Consider the following 24,520-nt stretch of genomic DNA (forward strand, 5'->3'; position numbering starts at 1 on the left):
CCGGGAACTCTATGGCCCGTGATTACATCCGCTGCACCAGCCTGATGACGGGGTTGGCGTGGCACGGCGTGGCGTGGCGCGGCGTGGCGCACCGCCACCTAGACGCGCAAAAAGGGCCGTGCCGTCATGAGCATCACGTTGCGGTGATCAGCAGCGTCCCGTCGTGCGGGCGGTGCGTAACAGCCTGCAGTGAATTAAGATTCGGTGACCTTTTCCTTCTTTCTTTGGGGCTTCCGGGCTCGGCGGCGCCCAAGACAGACGCACCACCCGAAAAAGAGCCCCACGCACCGCGCAGCTAACAGAGTGCCGGCGTGGCTCTGTCTCTCCCGGAGCGCGAGAGAGACGGGCACGCTAAAGTACTGTTGGAATTATTCTGTTTGGCCGAACACGGCGCGTCGGTTAGGTCACGGCGCCGGGCCAGACTTAAGTTGTTCGGGAAACTCTTTCCTGGAGCGAGGGAGATCGTTGCAAAATTCACTAACTTTAACGTGGCACAGAGCAAGTCTCATTTATTTACGAGCGACTTGTTGGTTTACAAACCCGAAATGTGGAAAAAGTAATGATTCAAAAAAGAAAATTTGTATTAGTTGAGCGGTGTTAGTTAATGCCGTTCCATTAGCCACTTTGAATCTGCCGCCATCCCTGCGCCATAGCGTCCGGATTTCCCACGCCAATGAGTCTTGGCGGCGCGCTCTTGCCGACTCCATTTTCCAGACCATTTCCTCTCCGAAGCAACAGCCGGGAAACAACGGCGCCGTCAACCAGTGGCCCAGCTAGCGGAGTGGAGTGGCAAGCGGGGAGGGCGACGGGGACGTCCGTGCTTCGGACAGGTCAGGTTAAGTGCGAGAGCCTGTCAAGCGGTGTCTCCGTTTCGGGCCGTTAGTGGCATCCTGGCCGTGACCGCCCCACGGCTGCTTCTGGCCCTCGAGATCGCTATCGCCTCGGACACGTGTTATGCACGGGGCAGGGCGGCCGGCGGGCGATCGCCGCGTGGCGTGGCGCGGCGCTCCCAGGAGCGGCCCGCCGACAATGCGTCTGTCCGAGGCCGCGCGACGCCGACAGTGGCGTGTATCGCACGAGGTACTTTCTTTCTCATCAACGTTCGACCTCGTCTCGCACGGGGCGGGCCCAAGGCGGGCCGCAGACGTCTGTCCCGGGGCCTGGAGCACGAGGTGGCCGCCAGGACCACGGTAATGAGTCCTCCGCCTGGCAGTGGCAACGCGCCAAATAAGCACTACTTGGCCTCCTCGGCGGAGGTCGCGCCTCTTCGCCTGATTCCGGCTGGCGGCCCAAATTGGCTCTTCTGCTTCTGTGTCTCTGGCTCCGGCCCGGAAGACAGGACCACTTTGCACGCGCCGTGTTTGACCTGCGCCTAGCCCGGACCCTGGACGGCAGGGCGTTGTGTGGCGGCCCTGGCGTGTCGTAATTTGGCGCGGGGCGTGCAGGGCCTCGGCAGGCACGACGCGAAGACAAAGCCAGGCCAGCCCTTGCACCGGCCAGAGAGACTCACAAGTCAACATTGCCCCATCCTCGATTTGTGACATTTCACACACAGACGCACACACGCGCTCGCCTGGTAAGCAAACGGCGTGTGCACGCATGTTGACCCGCCGCCCCACCGGAGAGCACCGCTTCATGTCCCAGGTTGGTACGGGCAGGAGTGTCTACCCGCCTGGCTCCATCGATGCAAACTCGGACAGGTGTAGAAAAAGAGTAATCAAGAGACAAAAAGAAATTAAATACTATTTGCGTACAGCCACGCGCGGGATAGCCCGTGTGATTAAACTGGATTAGCGCGTTGACGGGCGCGCAGTCGGTGCTGGGCTCGCATTTCTCTCTCTGTTTCATCACACGTTGTGGACAAAAACAAAGTAAAAGGAAGAGGAAACACGACTTTTAAAAAGGAAAAGAGAGGAACAAAAAAGAACAATTTCGCGAATCCGCGTATGGGTCACTTCCCTCTTTGTCCCCACGCCCATGCGCACGCCAGAGCCGGTGCAGCGCACCAAAGCCTGGGATGCATTTTTAATTTCTTTCAGTTCCTGCCTCACTGTGCCCCACACGCCTGTCTGGCAGACTGGCGCGGGTTATACAAGTTTGAAGGGACTAGACAGCGCGAACCAACGGGGTGGGGTGGGGAGGACTTCGGCCTTGGCAGGCACGTGTGGCCCAGGAGGAAAACGGGACACTTCAATTTCAGAATAAAGCAGCCTGTCACTAAAGAGAACTGAACTGACAAGAACGTTTTTCATCTACCAAAAAAATAAACAAACTTTCAAATCATCAAAATGAGGCTTGGGGTATTTATTTGTGTGAGCACCTTTTGCTGCTGGGCTGGTTTTTCTTTTCATAATAAACTGGACCACATCAATGTAGCCCGACCGGGCTGAGGCGTGCGGGGCGTGGCCCCAAATCCGCCGTCTCTGGCGAGCTCCCTAGCGCCGTGCGGCGCCGCAACGCCTCGACCAGGGCAGCCATTTACTCACTCGTGCAGCGCTAGCTTTACGCGCCAAACCTGGCTCTAACACGGTGTTGTCGGGCCGGGCGGCAGCGCGCTGAGGCCACCCTCGCGCCAGAGGAAGGCCCGTTTGTGGTTCGCCGGGTTCGAGGCGGGCCGGGCCGGTGTCGGGGCTCAGCGTGCCGCCAAAGGGCCTGGCAGTAGTAACCCGCCGCACCGCCGCACGCGTTGCGCTCCGTCATTTTCTCCGCTCGTCCCGCGACGCCTCCGTGCCCTTTTCTTTCAATGTCCGCGTCTTCTTGCGTGGCGCGGCACGGCGCGGCCTGGAAGGCCTGGAGGGGGCAGACGCTGCTCTAGCCTGCATTTCTCCGAGCGGCCGACGCGCCGCCACCGGAACACCCACGGCGCGTCCAGGCTAGACAGACATGCTTCCGGAACAAACCCGACGCCGCACCGACGCACAGTCGGCCGTGGAATCAGTTTCGGCGGACATCACTTTTTCGCCCGGATTTTCTTCGGGTTATAAGACTTGGTTCAAACCCGTCAGAGTGACAATAGATTCTTTGGTCCAACGTCGGTTCATCGTTCCCATGTTTATTTTGAATCCATTTTGAAGACCCCTTAGAACAGGTTAGCAAGGAAATGGGGCCGATGGGGAACCAAAATGGCGGCGGGTGACAGTTACCCACACATACTACTGACCATGAACATCCAAGTGTGGGCGGAGCAAACGCAGCTAACCATTTTCCATTTCGACGGGCGCTTTGCCTGAACGCGTCCCACCTGACCCGGACGAAGGTCCGCGTCCTCCGCGAGGAAGTGCCGCCACCTCCCCTCTCGCTCACACGGCGCGCCGCGCCCAACGCGCTGTTTCACAAAGTGCAGCAAATCCGTGGCGCTAATGAGCTGCCAGCCACTCGCGCCAGGATTGGCGTTCGAGCAGCACTCAGTGGAGCGCACGACGAGCGTGCATCGCCACGCGACCACGGCGCAGCAGCGCGGCAGTCACGGGTCGCGACTCGCGTGAGCGTAACCCGGTGGCGCCCAGCCCGATTAGTCAGACACTGATTCCCCCTCCCCCTCCTTTTCACCTGGAGCGCGATCGCCGGCGCAGAACTGGTCTCGGCTCCAACGAGTGCACCTCGGCGCAGGCCGACGAGCGCGTGCGACCCCACTGTAGTTTAGGCTAAACAGAGTGATCACGGACAGCGCGCATACCTTGTCGAGATGGTCGCGATAAGCTTGCGCAAGACAGTGCGCGGACCGTCTGCGGATATGCACATGCACTGTCACAAACAACAAGAACAAGGGCCCGCGTGCGGATATGCACATGCAGGGCACTGTCACAAACAACAAGAACAAGGGCGCCTGCGCGTCCCAGCCTCCGGCAGATGTGTATCTCCGCGGCCAGGCCACGCCTGAAAATAATTCGCTTATTTCGCACGGTCATTGCGTCATGCGAAAAACGAGTGAACTCGGCACGGCGGCGGGACGGAGCGGGCAGAGCCGAGGCCCCGCGGCTCATGCGCGTCGCGCGGGGCCCTGCCCGGCCTCAGGGCCCCTTAGTCGCCCTTCACCCTGCGCGAAGAGCGAGTCTCCAGGGCGTGCTCAGCCACCGAGGCCAACCGAGCCGGATTCGTTGTCAAGAGGAGCGCGCCATTTTCACAGCCAAGTTTTTCAAACATCTCTTAAAAGCTGCTTTTCTCGACTTGTTAGAAAGCGCAGAGAGTCCTGCAAAGTTCGGAAGCGCTTTGCTGATGGCTCTGACATTTTTGAGCTCGGTGCAGCGCTGCGCGCTTGACGCACAATAAAGAAAGAAAGGTGAAGACAAACGCGACGCCATAATGAATGGAAAGAGATAGAGTGAGCGATAGCGAGGTGCCAAACGGGGCTCTCTCACAATAAAGCTGTCTGCTGCTACCGGCCGCCTGCCTGGCCGCCGGTCTGCCTGTCTGTATGTCTGTCTGTCTGCCTTCCCACTTTTGGCCTTTCCGGTGCCGTTGTCGCCGCCTGAATGCGACCCCGCGTAATGTCTCTATGCAGGCGAGAGCAGCGCGCCTCTTTGACGGAAAAATCATGTAAAAATAAAACAAGTATGAGGAATTTACTGGTTGAAATGAGCCTGGGCAAAACCAACTTGGATGACGTTAATTAAGAATGGCTAAAAAAAATTCCTTGCGTAATTTTATGAATGCTAAAAGAAGTTTATAAACGTATTTTAACAATTCTACAGAGATTTAAAAATGGGGTAAGATAGCCGAGAAAAATAACACAGGCACATACAATTCTGACTGAAACTCAATCATCAGCAACATTCACGGGAATTCAAAAACAAAATAACTCGCACACCGGACTGATTGAAAATGATTGAAAATTGTTTTCCCACGGCCCGGCAATCATTCTCCAGAGTGGCTGGAAATCGGAAACGTGCTGTGACCCGCGAGGTGGGCTGCGGGCTCCAGCGGGGCGGGGCAAGGCTGGGCGGGCGCAGCTGCGCGTCCTCTCCGTTGCGCTGCGGGGCCGTTGGGGCCGCCGTGGCAACGCGAGATTCCGGCGGCTCATTTAAGTTGCATTACGAGCTGGCAAGTCGTAAGGCGTCACGACTCTGTCCTTCCAGACATACGGCACAAAACCATGTGCCGCCCCCCGGCGCGAAGCTAGGGCCGAGGCTGGGCTGCCTTGCCTAACGCTGCGTGATTCGGAGTCGTCACCTCGCCGGCCAGCGGCACTGAGGCGACGCTGAGGAAACGCCGGCAGTGGAGCAAGGCCCAGCCCGGGGCCGCGGGTCGTCACCGCCTTCAGACGGCCAGTGCGGTGTTTAAGGTCAATACCGCCACCGTTCGGGCATTCGGTTTGCGCGGTGACCATGTCGCGGTGAGCGCCGCGGTCACGCAGACCACACTGCCGAAACCTTGACCGGCTGGGTCGCCCTGGCCATCCCGACGCGACGAGGCTGACCCGTCCACTTTCCTTGCCATTCTCCGCGAACCGGGTCACCGCGGTCGCTGTCGTGCGATTTGGTTCCTGGAGACTGACCCCGCAGCTCCCCGCAGCCACAGGACCGGCGCGACGGGCCCCCGATCAAGGACGCAATGCGCGTTACGGGAACCCCGTCTTGGATCGTCGCTGCTGTCATCAGACTGCGGGAAGGGAAAGGCCAGATGATGTTCTGGTCCCCGCCAAGGCCCTCCGCCCCACACGCCAATTTCGTACGCTCATCTGTAGGTCATGAAATGACACGAAAAGACAAGGAGCATGGTGGGATCGAACCGCGAACCTTGGACTGCGAGTCAAACCCCCTAGACCACTCGACAAGGACCCAGCCCTCTGCAACTCGTTACTGCGGTTCGTACATGTCCCCCGGACCCGTGTCTGCGCACACGAGGCAGACTGGCTCGCCCTGCGGAGGTGGTCATTGAATCCGAGCGGCGAGTCACGCTCGGTGTGGAGGAAGTGGCCTGTTCGGCCTGTTCGTTCGGCACGGAAGTTTCAAAATAAATTTGCGCGCCGCGACTCGGCCTGCTCGAGTCCCGTCGCGTTGCGCAGTCGGCGCAGTCGCTAGCGATGCGTGAAAGCCCGCGACCGCCGGCGGCCCTGCAGCCAGCCAGCCCAGCCAGCCCAGCCAGCCCTACGGGCCCTTGGATTGCGTTCCCTCTGATTACAATAAATGCAGCTACCGTGCGGATGCTGGGCCGCCAAGCCACCGCTTTCCTGCTTCCCTCTCCGATCCGCGTCGCCGCCGTCGCCGAGGCAAGGGGGACGTGATTGCGGGGAATTGATTACGCCCGTTTCGCCAACGATGTGTCATGCGGCGTGGGCGCGCGTGAGAGCGCTTTCCCAAACGCCTTTTATTTATGGAAACATCCTCACATCTAGCGCCGCACCTTTGTGAAAGTGTAATCCGGCGTGTTGCTGCAGCAGGCGGACCACACGTGCTACACACACTCACACACACACACACAGATATGCAGCGGTACATCGGATGTAGAGGATGAAAGCATGCTATTATCATGCGGTTATGACTGTGGGATTCCGCAGGATATGCAAAACCGGACGTGGCTGCATGGCCAGTGAACGCCGCTGACCGCGCGAGCCGAGCCGGCTAGTGATACGATAATGACAGTGCGACCGCTAGACACATCGCGGGTAATTGGTCTCATCAGTCGGAGACAAATTACAAGCCACGTGACCTGGGGTCAAACGAGACCGGGTTCGGCACCATTAGCCAGTGAGAAGAAGACACGAAAAGGACAGGCAAGACTCCCGTTCCCACCCTCCAGTGCGAAGGCGTCGGTGACGCGACCCTGGGGTCCACTTCCATGGATGGTCAACTCACCAGAGGGATTGTCCACCTCATGGCTAGCGCTCGCCTGGCGCCGGGCAGTTGTTGTCCAAGATGTATACACGTGCTGCAGGTGGTGTTGTCGCTGCTCTCGTCGTTAGTCCACAGGTGGCATCCAGGACACTCTCACACACACGCACACACGCACTGCACTGTTCACACAACTGCACCAGCCCAGACGAGCGGCACAGAGCTAAGATGTAGGAGGGACTATGGCGGCGTCCGTCCACACCACGGTGCCTCCGTTATATACCCTCGGCCGCGGACCGCGGGGACCGGCCGGAGAGGGAAGAGGTCCTGGGGAAGAGGTACGGTGGGGGTGCCTCCACCACCGCCGCGGTCGTCCTTGGTGGGGGCTAGGGCGCCGGCCACCTCCGCGGCAGCCTACCTCCGCGGGACGCTGGCGCCCTGGTCACCGACTGCAGCCGCCAGCGTGGCACGACGCCGTCGCGGCGCGGCCTGGCGCTGCACCGCGGTGAAAGTGCTGCAGGCCCGCCGCGAGGCTACGGACGGCGGGCCGTGCGTCGCGGGGCACGGCGCGGCGGCGTAGCGCGCGGCGTTCGAACCTCTTCGTCGACGGCAACGTGCCACTTAGGACCGCCATCTCGAGACCTTGGCGGCGGCTGCACATTGTAGGGCCGCTAGGGCAAGGCGTGGGAGAGCGGACGAGCCCCTCAGGATTCTGGAAAGGAGAGGCGCATCCGTTGCCATGACAGCGGCAGGCCGGCCGGCGGGCCTTCTTCTGGCGAGGGTGACGTGTAAGTGATGGCGCCCATCGGCCGACCCATCGGTCGCGGCAGGGCGGCCTTCACTTCGCCTCCGTGAGCCCCTGGCGGGGTAGGCCGTCCCGCAACACGCCCGTGCCGCGCGTGGCGGCTGGCGGCCTACCCAGCACGGGGCTCGGGGTCGCGACAAATGAGAAATGTCGTCATCGGATGCGGGGACGCGTCCCCACTTTAGCCGCCGGAGACGCGACTTCCGGTACGGGGCGGCCAGGGTGAAGGCTGCGCCATGGCTGCGCGCTGGAGTCGCTCGCGTCGCAGGCGAGGGCGGCCGTCGATATTAAGTGCAGCACCGCACCGCAAGAATGTGTGATGCGTCCGGACGATCCAGACGAGGAAGAAGCACGGCGCCTGCAGCAAATGTAGGTCACCCCAGGGAAATGTAGGTCACCTTGGAAAACCGCGGTAGGCGTCGGGGCGCCACAGCACGGCAAGCGCTTCCTCGCCGCGATGCTCGGCGATGGCAGACAAGTGAGAGATGGACCGCTGGCAGCGCTTTCCCGTGGGAGGCCCTCCTCGCTTCGTTTTGCCGCGCGCTGCTTCGCAGTGAGGGTGCACTTTGTTTGGCCCGGCGGTCATAATTAGTGCCATCAGTTGATCCGGAGGTTGACCCATCGCATCACTCACTCAAACCGGAGGCGTGTTTCATTAGTGCGCTCATCACATCATCCACAATCACCGGGAAGAAAGTTTGGAGCGCCGCGGGCCTGGCACTCGACAACGCACGCGTTTGTGGCGCCGTTGTCCTTGAATGGGACTTGGGCCACACACATGGGGCACCGATGGATTCCTCGTTTGGAGGGCGATCCATCGGCAAGTGCTTGACTTTTGAAGACTGTGGTAGGATCATTGTCCCCAGCGCCTGCCCGTGCGGGGCCCGTGCGGGCGTCTGTTCGGGGAGTCGGAGACCTGCACGCACGCGCGACGGCACCTCCAAGCCGTTTGAAATAAGCCGGCTTCCCGCGCGCCGCCGCTATCCGGAGCACGCGTCCCGTCCCCGCTTTCTCCTCATCGTCGTCCTCGTCGTCGTCCTCGTCGCGTGGCGCCTATGCGGTCACGGCGGCGCCCCGATAGGCCGCTGTTACGCGGATGACGAATGGCGGCCACATTATGAAGATGTCATCAAAAGCCGCAGAACGGCGCGCGGCGGGTTGAGGTGGGCCGCTTCCGACAGGCCACTTCCATCTCGTCGCGTGTCGATCTCGTCAGTCACCCCGGTGCCCTTCGGTGCCCTTCTGCACCTCGCCGACGTCACTTCGGTGTCACGGTGACGGGGAGCTTTATCGCCTTTCGCAACCCGTGTAGATGCCACACTCCCACAGCTCATGATTCTAACTAGCGGCCAGGGATTTTGAAAGCACACCACCGCCGACCCGCCGTCCGTCCCGCCCCGCTGCGCCGCGCCTTGGCGCCAGAGGCTCGCCAGAGGCGCAGACATCTGTCACGGCGGCTGGCTTTTATATATGGCCGGTGTGGTGCGAGTTTGTCAGCAGCGGGGGTGTGGAACAATACATTTCTCATTTTACTCAAGGCACTGTCATTTCTGAACCAGCTTTACTATTCAGAAGACAAACTTAGAAAAACCAAGAGGATGCCATTTCCACGCCCAATAACCCGACGTCAACGCGCGCGGCACTTCAGCCGAAGGATGATCCAGGCTCGAGCGGAGCATGCCCGGAAGATTAAAATGGGAGGTGCTCTCACATGTAAACCAAAACGTTGCTTTCATACTGAAACAAAAGAGAAACAGGGACACCACTGAACGAGTTTCTTTTTTATTTTCGTGGTTTCAACTCGCGTATGACACGCGGCCGCAAAGCCCTGTGTTCGTCCGAGCATTTACCAATCCCGCCTGTTGATTTTGGTCCTGGGTGTACCTGCCTGGTCGGGGCCATCGCGCCGGTCCACGAGAGAGGGGAATTTCGATTGGACAGGTCTTTATTGGCATTGCAGCGTAAAACCTTTATGGAGTGCGAGCACAAAGGTCACTCCGCGGGGTGCCTCGTCAGTCGTGAGTCAGAAAAAGCGCCAAAGCGCGTTCGGTAACAAGTTGTCGCCAGCATAAGCACAAGTCACATGTCGTTCCTGCCGACACGTTTTTATGGGCATGACTGGTCACCGCTTGGCTGCGTTCAATTTTTAAACGGTGGCCACTCGGGCATTTCTTTCCGGGTTCCAACTCATCCATCCGCGTAGCCCCGATCGACTTCTGCAGTGTTTGTTCTCCAAATTGTTGCCGTAGCGTGACGAGTGTTGCGGTGCGGCGAAGGGCACCAAGACCATCACGCGTAGGGCTCAGCCTGCCTGCTGGGAAGTCAGAGTGGTGCCCTCCCCCCTCTCTCACTGCGACGGCCCCCCTCAAAGCAACCGAAACCTTCTGCGTGCGACAAATCCTTTCTGTCGTAAACTTTGCCGCCCAGACGTGTAGCTCGCTCGCGGAGCACGATAAATTTCCGGATCCCCGACCGCACATCCCCACCGCGCTTCTCATCGCTTGTCGGCGCGTCGAGAGACCGTCCGTCGGGAGACTGTCGGAGACGCGCGACGCTACAGTCGCCACTAAAACGCGCATATAACGCTACGCCTCGGCCACGCCGCCCGGGCTGGGCGGGCTGTTCACCCCCACCGCGCCAGCAGTATGCCCAACATGGCACTCCGGCGCACTCTGCTCTGTTGGCTTTTCCTCGTAAACCGTGTTCCGGATGGTGGCAGAGTTGCTCGTGGAACGGCCAGGCTCACCCCGACGGCGCCCTGCCACGGATAACTGCATCCTCGCGGTGGGACTACACTGTGCAGGCCATGCAGGCCAGGCTGCAGATGGCTGGCAGTGCCGTCGTCGCCCCGGCGGCGCCCACGAGAAGCCACAAGCACCGCACCTGCCCTTCGCCGCGCATGTGGGCGTGTGCGAGTGTGACCCGGCGCGCATGAGTGCCCGCGCACAGACTCCCATTCTCATTAAATCTTGCCTCAAAGTTGGCCCACCCCGGGGCTGACTGCCGAGCGCGGAGAGCGGAGCGCGGGGCCAGGCCCGGGCACGCCCCCCGCACTATGCACGTCGTCAGCACGGGGCCTAACTGCGGCCCGGGCGGACATCAAACGATCCGTCAAGGAGGCCGTCATCATGAGCGCAGCGGGCTTCACCTGCTGTGTGCGCGTGACGCAAGCGAAGGGCAGTCGCCACACATGGCGCCCTGCAGGGCAGGCAACGCGCGCTGCAGAAGCGCCGCGTCCGAAGTCCGTCTTGCTCGATGCCGACGCCGCCGTCCCTTGTTGTCCGACAGGCCCGGACAGGCCACACCCCGGCACCGCCCGGCACGCGTCGTCGTTAGCATGTTGTCAATGCGGCGGGAGAAAGCTGATGGATGCGAGGATGAGCTTTTTGCCGGCCTGCCGCTGGCCTGCCGTGTCGCTGCCATTTGTAAATCCATTCCCGCCACTAAGCGGCGTGCACAAATTGCGTAACGCCCGCCGTGTGGAGGTTAGGCTGTGGGTGACTCTCCGCAGGGCCGGCAGGGTGCGAAGATCACTAGCAAACCTTTGCGCCTTTTTCGCGCGTCACCGTTGCAGCGACAAAATAGACGACCCAGCGCCGCGGCCTAGAATAGCCGACCCCAGTGCGGGCGACAGCGCGCTGGGCAAGGCCACGCTGGCCACCCCGAGGGGACAGACAGATCCATTCCAGGCGCCGACTACTTCCAATAGTCTCACAACGCACTGGAGGTTCGGCGCGTAAACCATACGCACTCCATGTTGTGATGCAACCTGCCAGTGTGTGTTTTCCCGCCCAAAAGAAGAAGCAGGAGAAGAAAAGGGGTGAAATAATTCAAACAACTACTCCTTGCGCGCGGCGCGGCGGTTCTCGTAACCAAGTCCCACGTAGTGCTTGGCACGTTGTGAGGAGTGCTCGCCACCGCACTACACGGCGATGGGGCTGGCCGGGGCTGGCGCTCGGCCGTTGTGTCTCTGTTGTTGTTTTTTTAGGCATCGGGCCGCCCTGGCCACCGCCCCGCCCCGGCTGGCCGCGGACAATGGCGGCAACAAGTTCCCATACGCGCCGCTCAACAAAAGGGCGCGAGAAGTGGGACTCGCGCACTTGTACCGCACCCACAGTGTCTCCGCTGCTCGTTAATGGCTCCGTTTTGGTCCAGGGCCGCCTCGGCTGGCCCGCTGAACACGCCGTTTAGGTTATCTGCTGGTCTTTTGCTGTTTTCTTATCTCCGGCATCTTTGGTTCGTTTTACAGCGTCGCACAAAACCATCAGGAGCGGGCTGCCTTCAAATAGAACTCAGCGTCGCTGTTTAGCAAAATTTTCTAGTGTAAGGTGAACGCTGTCCAGTTCCACGTGGCACACCTGTGTGATAACAGCCCCGTGTATAATTTTTTCGGGGCTGGATTGGGACGCGCAACGCTGACCTGGGGGCCCGGGGGGCAAGACGGGGGGCCTGTAGGTCGCTGTCCACCTCGGCCCCGCTACGCAGCCAACGGCAATGGCACCGCCCACTCCTCTGTAAGCCACTGCAAGCGGACCAAGGACCAAGGGCACTGATGAGCTGTGAATTGGCCTTGCTTTTGCAAGAGCGCGGACTCGGACTGTGGGCAGCGCGGTGACCAGCACTGCCAGACACGGCTGAATGTCTCGGTTCCCCTTTTTAACGTACGGAGTACGGAGGGCGACACAGCTGCCTGCCAGCACACACACACACACTTGTTCGAGTTCGGGACCCCCGGCTGCGCAAAACGACACACTTTGCGCCAACGTTGCATGCGGCCGGGTCGTGCGCCGGGAGGCCGGGACAGCCGTGGACAAACACGGCACTCAGGAAAACGTGTCGTATTTGTGTTTATTCATGGCACCAACTCCCCGGCCTGGGGGAGTCCTCGGCGGAGAGAGGTCTGCCTCGCTCCCTTTTCAGAACTAGAGGGGCCAGAGTCGGCAGAGGGTCATTTCTGGTCAAGCCAATCATGTTCATGTTCTCCGTCCCGGCCGCGATCCTGAGCAAGTGGCGATGCCGGGCCGCCGTCCCGCGCTTGCGTCGCACTATGCCAGAAGGGCCGATCCCAAATCCCACGCCTGTTGCGAAACACGGACCAACGATGGTCATTACTTGGATTTCGGGGCGAGCGCACAGCGCGCACCCAGGACTGGTTTAACATTTGGCTGCCGCGGTATGAAGAAGTGGCGGGAAAGAAGACCCTGCTGCAGGAGCAATAAAGGCAGCCGAATCGGGGTCACGCGCGCCGTTAAGTCATGCACTTGCTGCGAGTTATGGACACGGACACCTGGGCCGTGAAGCCGAGAAGTTAATTTTGGCGAGCGTCTTTCGTGATAATGTGACACCGCCCGAATCCCCCACCCCGTTATCGCCTCACGGGTTTTCTCTGCCGTCTTTCGGCTCGGCGGGGTTCGGGAGGGGGGACCTCCTTCGCTGCCGTGTCGGAAGCGACGCTCCATCGGGTAGATATAGTGGGCCGTATCGGAAGGCGGATGCAGTGCAGTTGGCGGCGGGGCGCCGCAGCAGACGACGCGCGCAAAAAGCGATACATCGAACCGCCGAACCGCCACACCGTCGATTGAGACTGCAGCCACGTCGGGACATTAACGATTGGCGCTTTCGAGTGGGTCGTGATTCACACAGCGAACGGCGCCACCGTCGCGCGGCCACACTGGCGGCGTGGGCGTCGCGATTTGGCGGGAAACGGAAAACCGTGACACAATCGTCATCAGAACCGAACCCCAATGTAAAAGTGTAGTTATTATGAAATTGCAATTGCGGGCGTCCCCTGCGGCTGGTGGTGGGCTGCCCGTGGTGATGTATCGCTTTTCTGCGAAGCGGCCGGACGGACGCGGGGCGCGGGGCGGGGCATAGCGGAGGGCAGCGCCGCTTCCTTTGTGTCTCTACCCCGCCGTGCCCCGCCGCCGGTCGCGCTCCGCTCCGCGCTGCTCCGCGTCTACTCGACTCTCATCATCATCTCGGCGCGCATGCCCGCGCCGCATATCGCGGACAAAAAAAGGGCCTTCTCGGCGTCGCGGCGCGTCGTGGTGCGTCGTGGCCGCACGAGTGCAGCAGTGACAAGGAAGTGTCGCTTATGTAAGGACCAGTCGGAATATGCAGCGTTATCTCCATAGACCGCGGAGTTCATCCAAAAGCGAGAAAAAAGCCATAGAAAGAAGACAGCACGGCTCGCGAAATTCCTTTCCGCTGCATAATGCAGTCGCTGCATCCAAACGACCCCATCTGCGAACGTAAGTCAGTCACCTTTGAGGACTCCGTCTCGGCCTTGCCTTTTGAGGCGGTTCAGGTGGTTCCCGAAGCCCCGAAAAGCAGCGAGGCCTTGCCGTTGCCGCGCTCCTTCCCGCGCGGACTTTGTGCCTGCCTCCTCGTCCCCATGAGTGATTCATTGCATTCGCCGGCTAGCCAGCGGCCGCTCGCCTCTCTCTCGCGCCCGTGCGGAACGCCTGGTGAGAGGGAGAGAGACGCACCGCTCGGAAGCGGCCTGAGCTGCCAGACGGCGCGCCGGGTCACGACGTGGATGGAACACGAGCTTTTATTTGGAGCCCCCTTCCACTTGGGGACTTATCAGTCGGACAGCTGCGGCCCGGACTGAGGGCCGGACTCATACCGGGCGCAGCTGCTTCATCGAGGCTGCTCTCGTTGTATTTGAAGCCGCTCGGTCCACGATGGCAGCATAGACCACCGAGCCCAGCGAGTGCCCCCGTGAGAAATGACTGAAGCGATCGATGTAGCAAAAGTGGGGCCGGTGGGAACGGCGAGTTGATAACCGCAGGGCGCGGGGAGGTGGGCGGCGAGGAGGGTCGCGGGGCGCGCGCTGCGCTCCCACGACAAGGCCCTCAGCCTCCACGGCGCTCCGCGGGGATCTGAGGCGTGAAGCTAATCTGCGGGTGTGGTCAGTACGGTCGCTACCTGCAGCTGTTCTCACCGCCAATTAGGCAGGAACAAGGTGAGGATAGGCTGCAATCCGACCCGACGATGCACTGGTGGCCAGAAGTTGACTTTGGTAAGGAGTAGTATCGTACTAGTATGGGCACCCCGTTGTCACCCGCCGCCATTTTGGTGTCCCATTGTCTCATCGGCGCAATTTTCGAAGCCGCTAACGTAACCTGATAATTAGCCGTAATCTTTGATGCCGCTGCTTGAAGCTAAGTAGCCACCATCTTGGACGCCGCTGGTCTATAGCCAGTCTTGAAACAGGGCCAAAACTGAAGACACGGTGCAATACCAAAAAATTCCCCGTTTCAAGGGGAATCTATTTCTTTCTTGCAGGCCTGGAAACGTGGCTGAAGTATTTAACGCGACCTTCCGCAGGGCACGCCCATCCCGGCCATCCGTCCGTCAGTCCAAATGACTTGATTCTCCGCGCCACAGGAGCCCAATTCGCGCATTGTTCCTTTTGCTGGCTGACGCCGCATCTTTCCTCCCGTCCTCCCTCTTCTTGTTACTTCAGCTTTCTCTGCGGTGGAGCATCTTTTCTATTTGTTGGTCGCCAATTTGTTGCACCGCATCGGATCCTTGCCGATGTTACCCGAATTTGAGCTCCAGAAGCTTGCAGAAGCACAAGTGCCACCAACCTTGCAGGCCGCGTGGGTGGCGGCATGCCAAATCAGCACGGGTGCGTCAGCAGTTGGCACTACTGGCGTGTGCCAACGCTCTGCAAACAGCACCGCCGCCGTTGCGTCGGCGGCGTGCGTTTGCCGGCGTTTGCCTACGGCAAGGACAGAGACAAGAGGTGCATGAGCGAAGCCGACGACCTGCGTGGACGTGCGTTTACGGAGTGTTCGGGGCAATGACGCCCGGGCAATGCACGCCCGATGGTGGCGCCACTGCAGCCTTTAGTGTCAGAGCGTTGGCCACACGGTTGGTGGTCGGCGCGCTGCGGTCTATGCAACAACGATGGGAACCGAGACGCATCGCAGTGCGGTACCGCACGCCAGAGTCTTTTGTCTGGACACGGTTATCTGGAATTGTTTGCATGTACGCCTTTCGCGCTTTTTGCGCACCGGGAGCCACGGCGAGTCCCAGGCCGCCATCCCAGGCCGCCGGGCGTCTGGCCGGGCGAAGGGCGACGCGGCCAGCGACTCGCTCGACGCGCTTTACGGCCGTTTCTTGAAAATTAACGTGGAAATAAGCGGCCCGCCATATTCCTCGGGCATTCCCTGCTTGCGCACTGGAAGAATGGATTGTTTCTTCGCGGTGATGGCGTTGGCGAAACTGGAGCGACAATTTAGGCGCGTTTGGCAGTGGCGCGGCGGCGCACCCGCAACCACCGGTCCGTCGTCTCTTGGCCCGCGCCGCCGGGGTGTCACTGCCGGAGCCCCTTACGACAGCCGCTGACAAAGTGAGCAATTAGGAGGGCCGCCTCCGGGGCGCGCGTCGGCGGGATTTGAATCCAAATGCAGATGCGCTGGGCTTTCATGGTGGTTGGTGGGAACTCCGTCGGTCCACGCACACTGAGCTGGGATCTCCGCTTCGTCGCATTTTCTCTTCAAACTCGATATTCTAACATTTTTTTTTCTAAAAAAAAAAACGGAAAGTCTCGTCTTCTCGAGGATGGTCATCGTTATTCGAGTGACCGTAACTTACCGGCAGAGAGGACTAAAGGACGGGCCTAAGTGACCCTTGACAGCGGGTTGCGCCACGCGGTGTGAAAAATGCCTGCGATTCGTCGCACGCCGCGATGCGCGCGATGCCCGAGGATGGACGTCGCCAGCTTTTTCTCGATTTGAGGCGAAGGTTCCCTCAGGGAGGAACCAGGAGGGGAGGGGGGCACATCTGAATGGCAGCCTCCGCGAAGCTATTCGGTAACGCGATACTGCAGGCCACTCCGTCACAGTGATTCAGCGTCTATTCGGCGCCCCGGTAGCGCCGGTAGCACAGCCCGTCCTTTTGTGCGTTCCGACGGTATAGCAGTTCCTTCCGAGCATGCTTAATTGTGAGTTCGCTACTTCCTGTCTAGAATACGAAGTGCTGTCCGAATGGAGAGCAGTAAGCAAGCAGCCCCTGGCGCACCTGGCAGCGAGTAGTCGAAGCAGGGCGAAACAGCACAGACTCGGCGTAACAGTGGACCACTTAATGCAACTCACGTAGCGCACAGGTAGTGCTCGTTTTGGAAATTGAATTTTGTTCCCGAGTGCAGGCTGGCAATGATGATGATTGTGCATGTGAGTGGCAACGCAGGCGCCTGCGAAGTGCAGGGTAGGCAGACCCGCAGCACTGCAGCGCTGTGCGGGCTTGTCTACCCTGGATTCCACAGGCGCCAAACGGGAGGGCACACAAATCAGCCGAAAAGGGGTGCTGCAAGCAAAGAGAAGACCAACACGACGAACAAACAAGGATGACTGATTGCAAATCGGTTATCGATTATTTATCGGTATGGAGTGCGCTGTCACGTGGCGCTCGCTGAGCTTCGCTGAGCGGTCCATCGGCTGGACGAGGAAGTCTCCGTCGTCACGTTGCAGTCCTGGCGGTCGCGTGCGAAGCAGCGCGAAGCGGGTCTCGAGTCCCTGAGACTCCGGCGGGGAGTCGCACCGCGCTCCGGACGCCCAGTGCTCGGATGACCCGAGCAGCGACGCCTGCTTATATCCGCCTGTTCAACATTCACGTAACGCGCGTCAAAGCGTGAACTGTGGCTGGCGGGGCTCCGTTCGGGTCAGCTCCTCATCGGACATGACCTCCTCGGGCACGCGCAGGACCCTACTTAGCACCTGCTGAACAGGCTGGAACGTGGCCAAGTTTAGCCCCGGGGACGCGCTAGCGCCCTCAGACTCTCTCGCTCTCAACCTGTCCCGTTATGTCAGCGTAGTGTGCAATAAATGGACGGATTGTAGAAGGTCGTAAAGGAGGCCCTCTCCGTGTGCGCTGCCCGGCGCTGTTCACCCGGCCGGGCCGAGAGGTGTCCTTCGCGGTCGTCGCGTCCGCTGACCTCTCCGTTATTGAATTAACGTGTCCAGGAGTAGTCAAGCGCTTTGCTCATACTCGGACGGATTTGTGGTCAAAGCGTCTCGCCTCGCCCTCGGGTAAACCCATTAGCCAGCGGTAAGTGTAGGTGAAGGATGCGTCTTGCTGTGCCTGAGCCACCCACGGTGTCCACGCCACAGCGGTCCGCGCGAGAAAACATTTTTGGATCAGAGCTGATTCGTTTAGTGGAAACTTGCAGTAACAGAACAAAATAATTAGCATGAGAGCTCGTGAGGTTAAAACTTACCTTAATGTTTGGTTTCCTTCATTTTTAGTTACTTACCTTCATTTTTAGTTACTTACCTTCATTTTTAGTTACTTACCTTCAGTTACTTTCCTACATTTTCAGTTACTTATCTTCATTTTCAGTTACTTATCTTCATTTTTAGTTACTTACCTTCATTTTTAGTTACTTACCTTCAATTTTAGTCACTTACTTTCATTTTTAGTTACTTGCCTTCAATTTTAGTTGCGCGCACACAGTTTACAGTTTGGTCACCCACGATTTTTCTTTCGCACCGCCTCCAATTATTTTGATGTGTGAGGACCACGCGAACTCAGTCTGCCTTTCCAGCATTTCAAAGTTTCTGGGTTCGAGTCCCACCAGTGCCGGTCCCTCTCAGTAGTTGGAGCATCCTCCGGCGTCCGGGTTCGGCAAAGCTCCACCGGGCGCGCGCTTCGCCCTGACCAGCTGCTCTTTCCCGGACATAAATTTTGGAGCGGAAAGAGCTCGGTTCTGTTTGTGTGGCGAGTGTGATGCAGGCGTGTGTGAAGAGGATGCCTTTCCCGAAGGGCCCCGGGGCGCAAACTTTTCACCGAACCGGGGGTGGTCACGCTGGCTGGTGGCTGGCTGCCACCGGGGCCGGCCACATTGGTCGCTTTGATTCGGGGTGTGGAGGAGGAGGACGACCTTGATGATCCACCGGCTTAGCGCGCGGGGACTTAAACGGATTGCAGTTGGCCGGCTTGACGGGCTTGGCGGGGGCCTAGCTCGGCCCAGTCATGCTGCCTGCCCCCGCGGTGGTCGTCAGGTGGCCGTCCCCAGCCTTGTGTGGTCAGCGCGTGTGTGACACGCTGTGTCGTGCATTGCCCCGCAGTGCCCGGCGTTGCCGCAAACCGCTCGCCTTCAGACTCGCCTTCAGCCTGGACCGCTCGCCCGCCGCCTAGAGTCCAGAGCCCCAGGGTCACCAGGGTCACCAGGTCGCCGCATGGCCGCGGCAGATGACGCGCAGGGCGGCCCGGCCGCCGTCTCCTGAGCCAGGTACGTTGACTTTGGCGCTCGCTCGCACTCCTCCGACACGCCCCACGAGTGCGAGAGAGACGCTGTTCCGAGTCAGCATGCTTCATCGTTTTAACAATGGAGGGCGCTTCGCGTGTGAGCCACCGCCGAAACTCATCCGCGCTGCCTGCGGTGCGATGCAGTACAGCCAGAGCAGAAAAAAAACGCGACGGATTGCATAACGGGCATCGCAGGCGGTGACGCAAATAATTGGGAGGAAAAGAGTGCCGACTCGTCTCTGCCGCTTTCCCAGTGTGCCTGGCGGCCTGGCGGCGTGGCGGCCGCTCGGCCGATATGGGCACACGCCCTGAGATGCGAGTGGCATTTCGCGCGGACAAAGCGAGCATGATGAACCGACCGGCAGCTGTCTAAATGCGCACAGCCCCGCACCACCTGGGAGACTGCCTGCACTGGGAGCGCCTCATCAGTGACGCAACCCGCCGTTATTGTGATGCATCGGGCCGGCCGGGCCGCGGCCGCGCAGTCTAGTCGAGTCAGTGCAGCCCTCAGCGCGACGAGCCGCTTCATTAAGTCGCCGAAAACATTATTTGTCCAAGATAACATCGCTTGTTTGCCATACCGCCGCGCCGCATTGTCATGTGTGAGTGTGGGTGTGAAAGTGAACGCGCTGCCTTGGGCCTTCTCGGCCCGTGACGTCACGCCGTGAATGTCTGCACTACTTGGCGGAGCGGGTCTAGGACGCGACCGCACAGTCCGCGACGCCGCGACCGGAATTCGTCATCCCAGTAATGACAAACGTGCGCGTCCTCCTCTTCGACAGGTGCACTCCCTTCTCTTCTGCTCTCGCAACCTGCAAATAACGTCGTGGTGTGCCGAACACACACATTCGCGCGTGTCGCCTGTTGGCATATGAATAGGCGCCACTCGGTGGCGGGTGACACAACTACTCACTCGGAGCGCACTGTGCCGCGCTAGGTCGCAAGGTGCGGTGCGCGGCGTGCGCGGCGTTTGGACTACGTAGTAGTGGTCGTGTAGTATTGCGTCGGGAGCAGAGCCAGCAAAGCCGACAATGTTTGCCAATGAGCCTAGTGCCGCCCGTGCTCGGCGCGCGACACACACAGACACTGACAACGGACTGGGGACTTTCCCCGTACGCGGCGGCAAAGGTAGTCACTTCGGGGAGGTTACTTCGGGGTGGTCACTTCGGGGCCGGTCACTTCGGGGTGGCCAGACGTAAGCACTTGGCCTTCTTCATGTAGCAGAGCTGAGCGACAGTTAGTCACTACCTCACCAAAAAAAGAAATATGTTGTTAGGGTTGGTTAGAAAGCACTTAAGGACTGCCTCAAAGTCCGTCCCGGCTCCAGCACCTGGCCTGGCCGAATTGCCGCTCCACTGCTTACACACAGCTGCTCCTCGCTGTCCCTCTCGACGTGCCGCCGCCGCGTGAGTGCGAGAGAGAGGCGTGCCGGTGTGCATCTGCTCTGATTTACGAGAGTTCCGTCGTCCGGATAAACACACACCGGCCGAAGGCCGTAAACGGGATGAGCAGTGTGGTGGTCCGCTACCGGCAGGACGTAAAGGCAGTCCGCGGCCGCGTCCGAGGGCGGCGGCGAGGACGCGTTTGGGAGTCGCTGGGGGCAGCAGCGCTGAGCAGCGCGGTGGCGGCGCCGCGTCGTCGCCACGGTGGCGGTGGCGGCGCGGGCGAGGTGGCAATCGGCGTCTTGATGGACAGCCGGAAGACTTCGTCATGACGCGCCGCCGCGCCGCGCCAGACGCCACCGAGACGCTACCGTTGCTAAGGATGCCTGGACATGCCCAGACCGGGCCAGGGGGTCAAGTGCAGCACGATCGCCTCGGTAACTCCCGACCCGACACTGTGAGGTGAAGCCTCCTTCCTCGCAGTGGCGCGCCCGCGATTCGAAGCCAGATGTGTATCGGCGTGCTGTGCGTCCGGTTGCAGCACGACGAGGCCCTAATGGCTATGAGTGACAGCGCCGATTGTGCCCTGGGAGCGCCGGCCCCGCCCGCACCGTGGGGCCAGAAGACCGGTGGAGGCGGCCAGAACTCTGGACGCGTTTTGAGCTCCAGAGTCGCTAAATGGGGCTCGAACCCAACGTGTGACCCCACCAATGGATTGCTCTCCGAACGAGGAATCCATTGGTGGGGTCACACGTTCGGTTCGAGTCCCATTTAGCAGCTGTGGAGCTCTAAACGCGTCCAGAGTTTGGCCGCTTCCACCGGCCTTCTGGCCCACTGTGGCCCGGTCGGCGCCGTCGGCGCCGTCGGCCCGCAGCGCAGTGAGATGAAAAACGACGCGGCAGCAACGCGACGGAAAACTGTCGCCCCGCGAATCTGGAAGCGGGACCCGCACTCCGTCATCGGTGTCCGTATTCGCGGCGCGCGTGGCGTTCGGCGCTCGCTTCGGCACGTCGAGGGGAGCGCGTCTCGGGGTCCCGGGGGGCATCGCCGAGCTTCTGCTGAGACGCGCAACGCCAAGCGATCGGCTGCTCAGCGGACTGACTCCGAGCGTCGCCGTCGTCTCTCTCGCACTGACGGGGCGTCCCGGATAAGTGCGAGAGAGACAGAGCGATGAAAAACCGACAGTCGGAATCAGTCTACTGACGGACGCGGCCCGCACTCCGCTTCCCCGGGGCGCTGCGCTCAGGCTGCGCCGCGCTACAACGCGTGCTTTCTGACGTGCATACCGATGCCTCTCGGGGGCGGGCCCGCCACGCCCCGCCACGCCCCGCCACGCCCCGCCACGCCCCGCCACGCCCCGCCACGCCCCGCCACGCCCCGCCACGCCCGGCCCTGACCTCGACGCAGTGAGACGCGCCGCGCTCGGGTTCGAGCCCCGCCGGGAGCGCCCGTTACTTTTATTCCCGGCGCGGACACGTCCGCGGGCGATTTGCCTCATCGACGTGTGCCCTCCAGGTGGAAATGCCAGGGGCGGTCAAGACCGTCATGGCGAGCACGGCGTGGCTGTCGCGGGCGGGACGCGGCGGGACGCGGCCCGAGCGGAGCACGCCGCCAACACGTCGCCGTTGCCGACTAATGAGGGTCAAGTGGGATCTGCGATCGGCGCACTGTAAGCGCCGCCAAGCGCCGCCAAGCGCCGCCAAGCGCCGCCAAGCGCCGCCAAGCGCCGCCAAGCGCCGCCAAGCGCCGCCAAGCGCCGCCAAGCGCCGCCAAGCGCCGCCAAGCGCCGCCAAGCGCCGCCAAGCGCCGCCAAGCGCCGCCAAGCGCCGCCAAGCGCCGCGAAGCACCGCCAGGCTGCACCCCGCGGCGCACCGCCATGATCGCCGCCACGTCGTCCACGTCGACCAGGGCCCGAGGCGAGGTCGACCCGGCGCCATTCTCCGGCCGATAACTCTACACCAACTCGACCAACTCCCGGCCGGAGAGCGACGCATTCGTGGGGTGGCACGACGCTTGGTCCGAGTCCAGCTTAGCGACTCTGGAGCTACAAACGCGTCTAGAGTTTGGGCCGCCTCCGCCGGCCTTCCGGCCCACTGCGCGCACTGCACTGCACCCAGGCCCGGAAGTCCCGGCTGTCCCGCAGCGGTGCGGGTGGCGGCCGAGCGCACCGCTGCAGCTTCGCGCGCTTCGCGGGCTTGGCGGCGTTCGCGCTGGACCGGCCGATTGCAGACACCGTTCGCAGCGTGATGGACATTGGGCAACGGCGGCCATCTTAAATCCATTAGACTGCGCGGCACTGCGAGGCGCGCCACTGCAAGGCACGCCACTGCAGGGCACGCCACTGCAGGGCACGACGACGCCACGCCGCGGCGGGGGCGGCAAGGGATGAAGCCGGTACACCACGACGTGGGGTCATAAATCGTTTTTCTGTAGTTGGCTCAGTGTGTGTGAGAGTGAGAGAGAGAGAGAGAGAGAGAGAGAGAGAGAGAGAGAGAGAGAGAGTGTGTGTGTGTGTGTGTATGTGTGTGTGTGTGTGTGTGTGTGTGTGTGAAGGACGGTCGGGGAGACCTCTGGGATTAGATGGAGGGATGATGTTCCCGCGCGAAGGCGTGAAATGAGTGCGTCGTCGCAGTGGGAACGGGGCTGACGGCGACGTCAAGGACGCCGCGGAGGAGGCCGTCGAGGCGGCCGTCGAGGAGAGCGTCTCGATGACAGGCGGCAGAGTAATTAAGCGAGGCGCGTCGTCGTGGTCGCCCCCAAGGACCAAAGGAATTGGAAACAAAGCCCTGCGACGATTAGCGAACGTAATCCTGGGGGCGTGGCGTGGCGTAGCGGGGCGGGGTGTGGGTGTCGGGGGTTGGGGGGGGGGGTCGTACACGCGGCCTCGATGTTGCAGAGTCACGGTGACGCGCGGCGGAACCAGTGTGTATCATTTCCGCGCGGGCCGGGCCGGGCCGGGCCGGGCCAGGACATCGAGAAAGGCAAAAGGGCCGTGCGGCATGGCCCCGCTCCGCTCGTCCCACTCCCAGGGCGTTGCGGGAATTTCGACCTGTTGAAACAAACTTTTGGTTCAGCAATGCCAGCAGGGCCCGGCCAGGCCGAGGGCCAGGCCGAGGGCCAGGCTCCAATTGGCTTGCCGATGCGGCATAATTAGGTCCCGGGTGCATCGCGCAGCCCCAGCAGGCACCGCCAGTCCCGCCAGCCCACCTCGCTTTCCGCCGCTGTAATAGTGCCCTGGTGGCCCCGCGCCGATGGGGGCCCGGCGTCGGGGCCCATTCCGAAAGGGGCTCTGGTCGCTCCGTCACCCTCGCACTCACGGAGAGGTGCGTCAGGGCGCGAGAGAGACAAAACGCGGTCCTGAATGGCTCTGCAGTCCGCCTCGGCACGCCAGGCCAGCAGGGGGCGTCGCCAAGGCGTCGCAGGCCCACGAAACGAGGGGTCGTTGCAGCGATGCTCCTCGACGTAGGAGGTACTCGACGACGGCGTTAACAACCCTAATTCATCACAAAACAAGAAAATGTTGCTAAAAAAAATTAGAGCCAAAGAGATGTAAGTGGGAGTACTCGTGACACAGACAGGTCCACGAAATCCCCTGTATGACACGCCAGTCCGCCACACTAGCGCAACGCGTCCTTCCTGCCGGACTCGCCCGGTAAGTCACGCGCGCGGGCGTGGCGCTAGAATTTCATTCATTTCGTCGCTGACAGGCGCGAATCGGCGAATCGCTCATCGCATAACGCGCAGCTGCAGCATCGAAGGCGCTGGCTGTGTCGTCCGTCCCGGTCCGTCCCGGTCCGTCCCAGTCCGTCCCGGTCCGTCCCGGTCCGTCCCGGTCCGTCCCGGTCCGTCCCGGCCTGTCCAGCTGCGTCACCGCCCCCAATAACACTCCCTGCAAGCCCAGCCAGCCCTGCCCGCCCTGCCACGCTCCGAGCTCCACAGTCCGCAACACCTGCCGGCCTGCTGCAACGACCAAAGTCCGGGCAAGACTAGCTAGCTAGCTATAGCTGAGATTATACCACCGGGACCATTTCTATTGAAGACCCTGAGAAGCCACTACGGCGCGGTGACGCCGCCTCGTAACAAAGTATCAGACTTCTCTCGTTACCGAAAGGACTGATGCGCTCCGGCCCGCCACGCCCCACCACTCCCTCCTCGTCGGCAACAACGCCTTCCCCGAACCGGCAGGCAATATGACAAGCGCGATGGTCTTACCGGGACGACAACACGCCGCCATTGGGTAACGGCGTGTCACTGCCGGCGGATCGTCTCGTCTCGTCGAACCTCCATTCCGCGTAACTTGAGGC

The 24,520-nt window shown here is 61.1% G+C and overlaps 1 protein-coding gene across 5 annotated transcripts in view; it reads right to left on the reverse strand.

The window, feature by feature from the left end:
• LOC117643863 (extensin-like) overlaps positions 1-24,520 on the reverse strand; it is a 68,843-nt gene that overhangs the window by 6,564 nt on the left and 37,759 nt on the right. For 2 of the 5 annotated variants that reach the window (XM_034382987.1, XM_034382985.1), the window contains exon 1: positions 6,795-7,006. The exons of the other annotated variants lie outside the window; for them this stretch is intronic. In XM_034382987.1, the coding sequence (XP_034238878.1) occupies positions 6,795-6,815 (21 nt within the window). In that variant the 5' untranslated portion in view covers positions 6,816-7,006. Of the gene's footprint in view, positions 1-6,794; positions 7,007-24,520 lie in introns of those variants that run through there. 5 annotated transcript variants of the gene reach the window in all.

This window comes from Thrips palmi, unplaced genomic scaffold, assembly GCF_012932325.1.
Source record: "Thrips palmi isolate BJ-2018 unplaced genomic scaffold, TpBJ-2018v1 HiC_scaffold_17, whole genome shotgun sequence".
Lineage (NCBI taxonomy): Eukaryota > Metazoa > Arthropoda > Insecta > Thysanoptera > Thripidae > Thrips > Thrips palmi.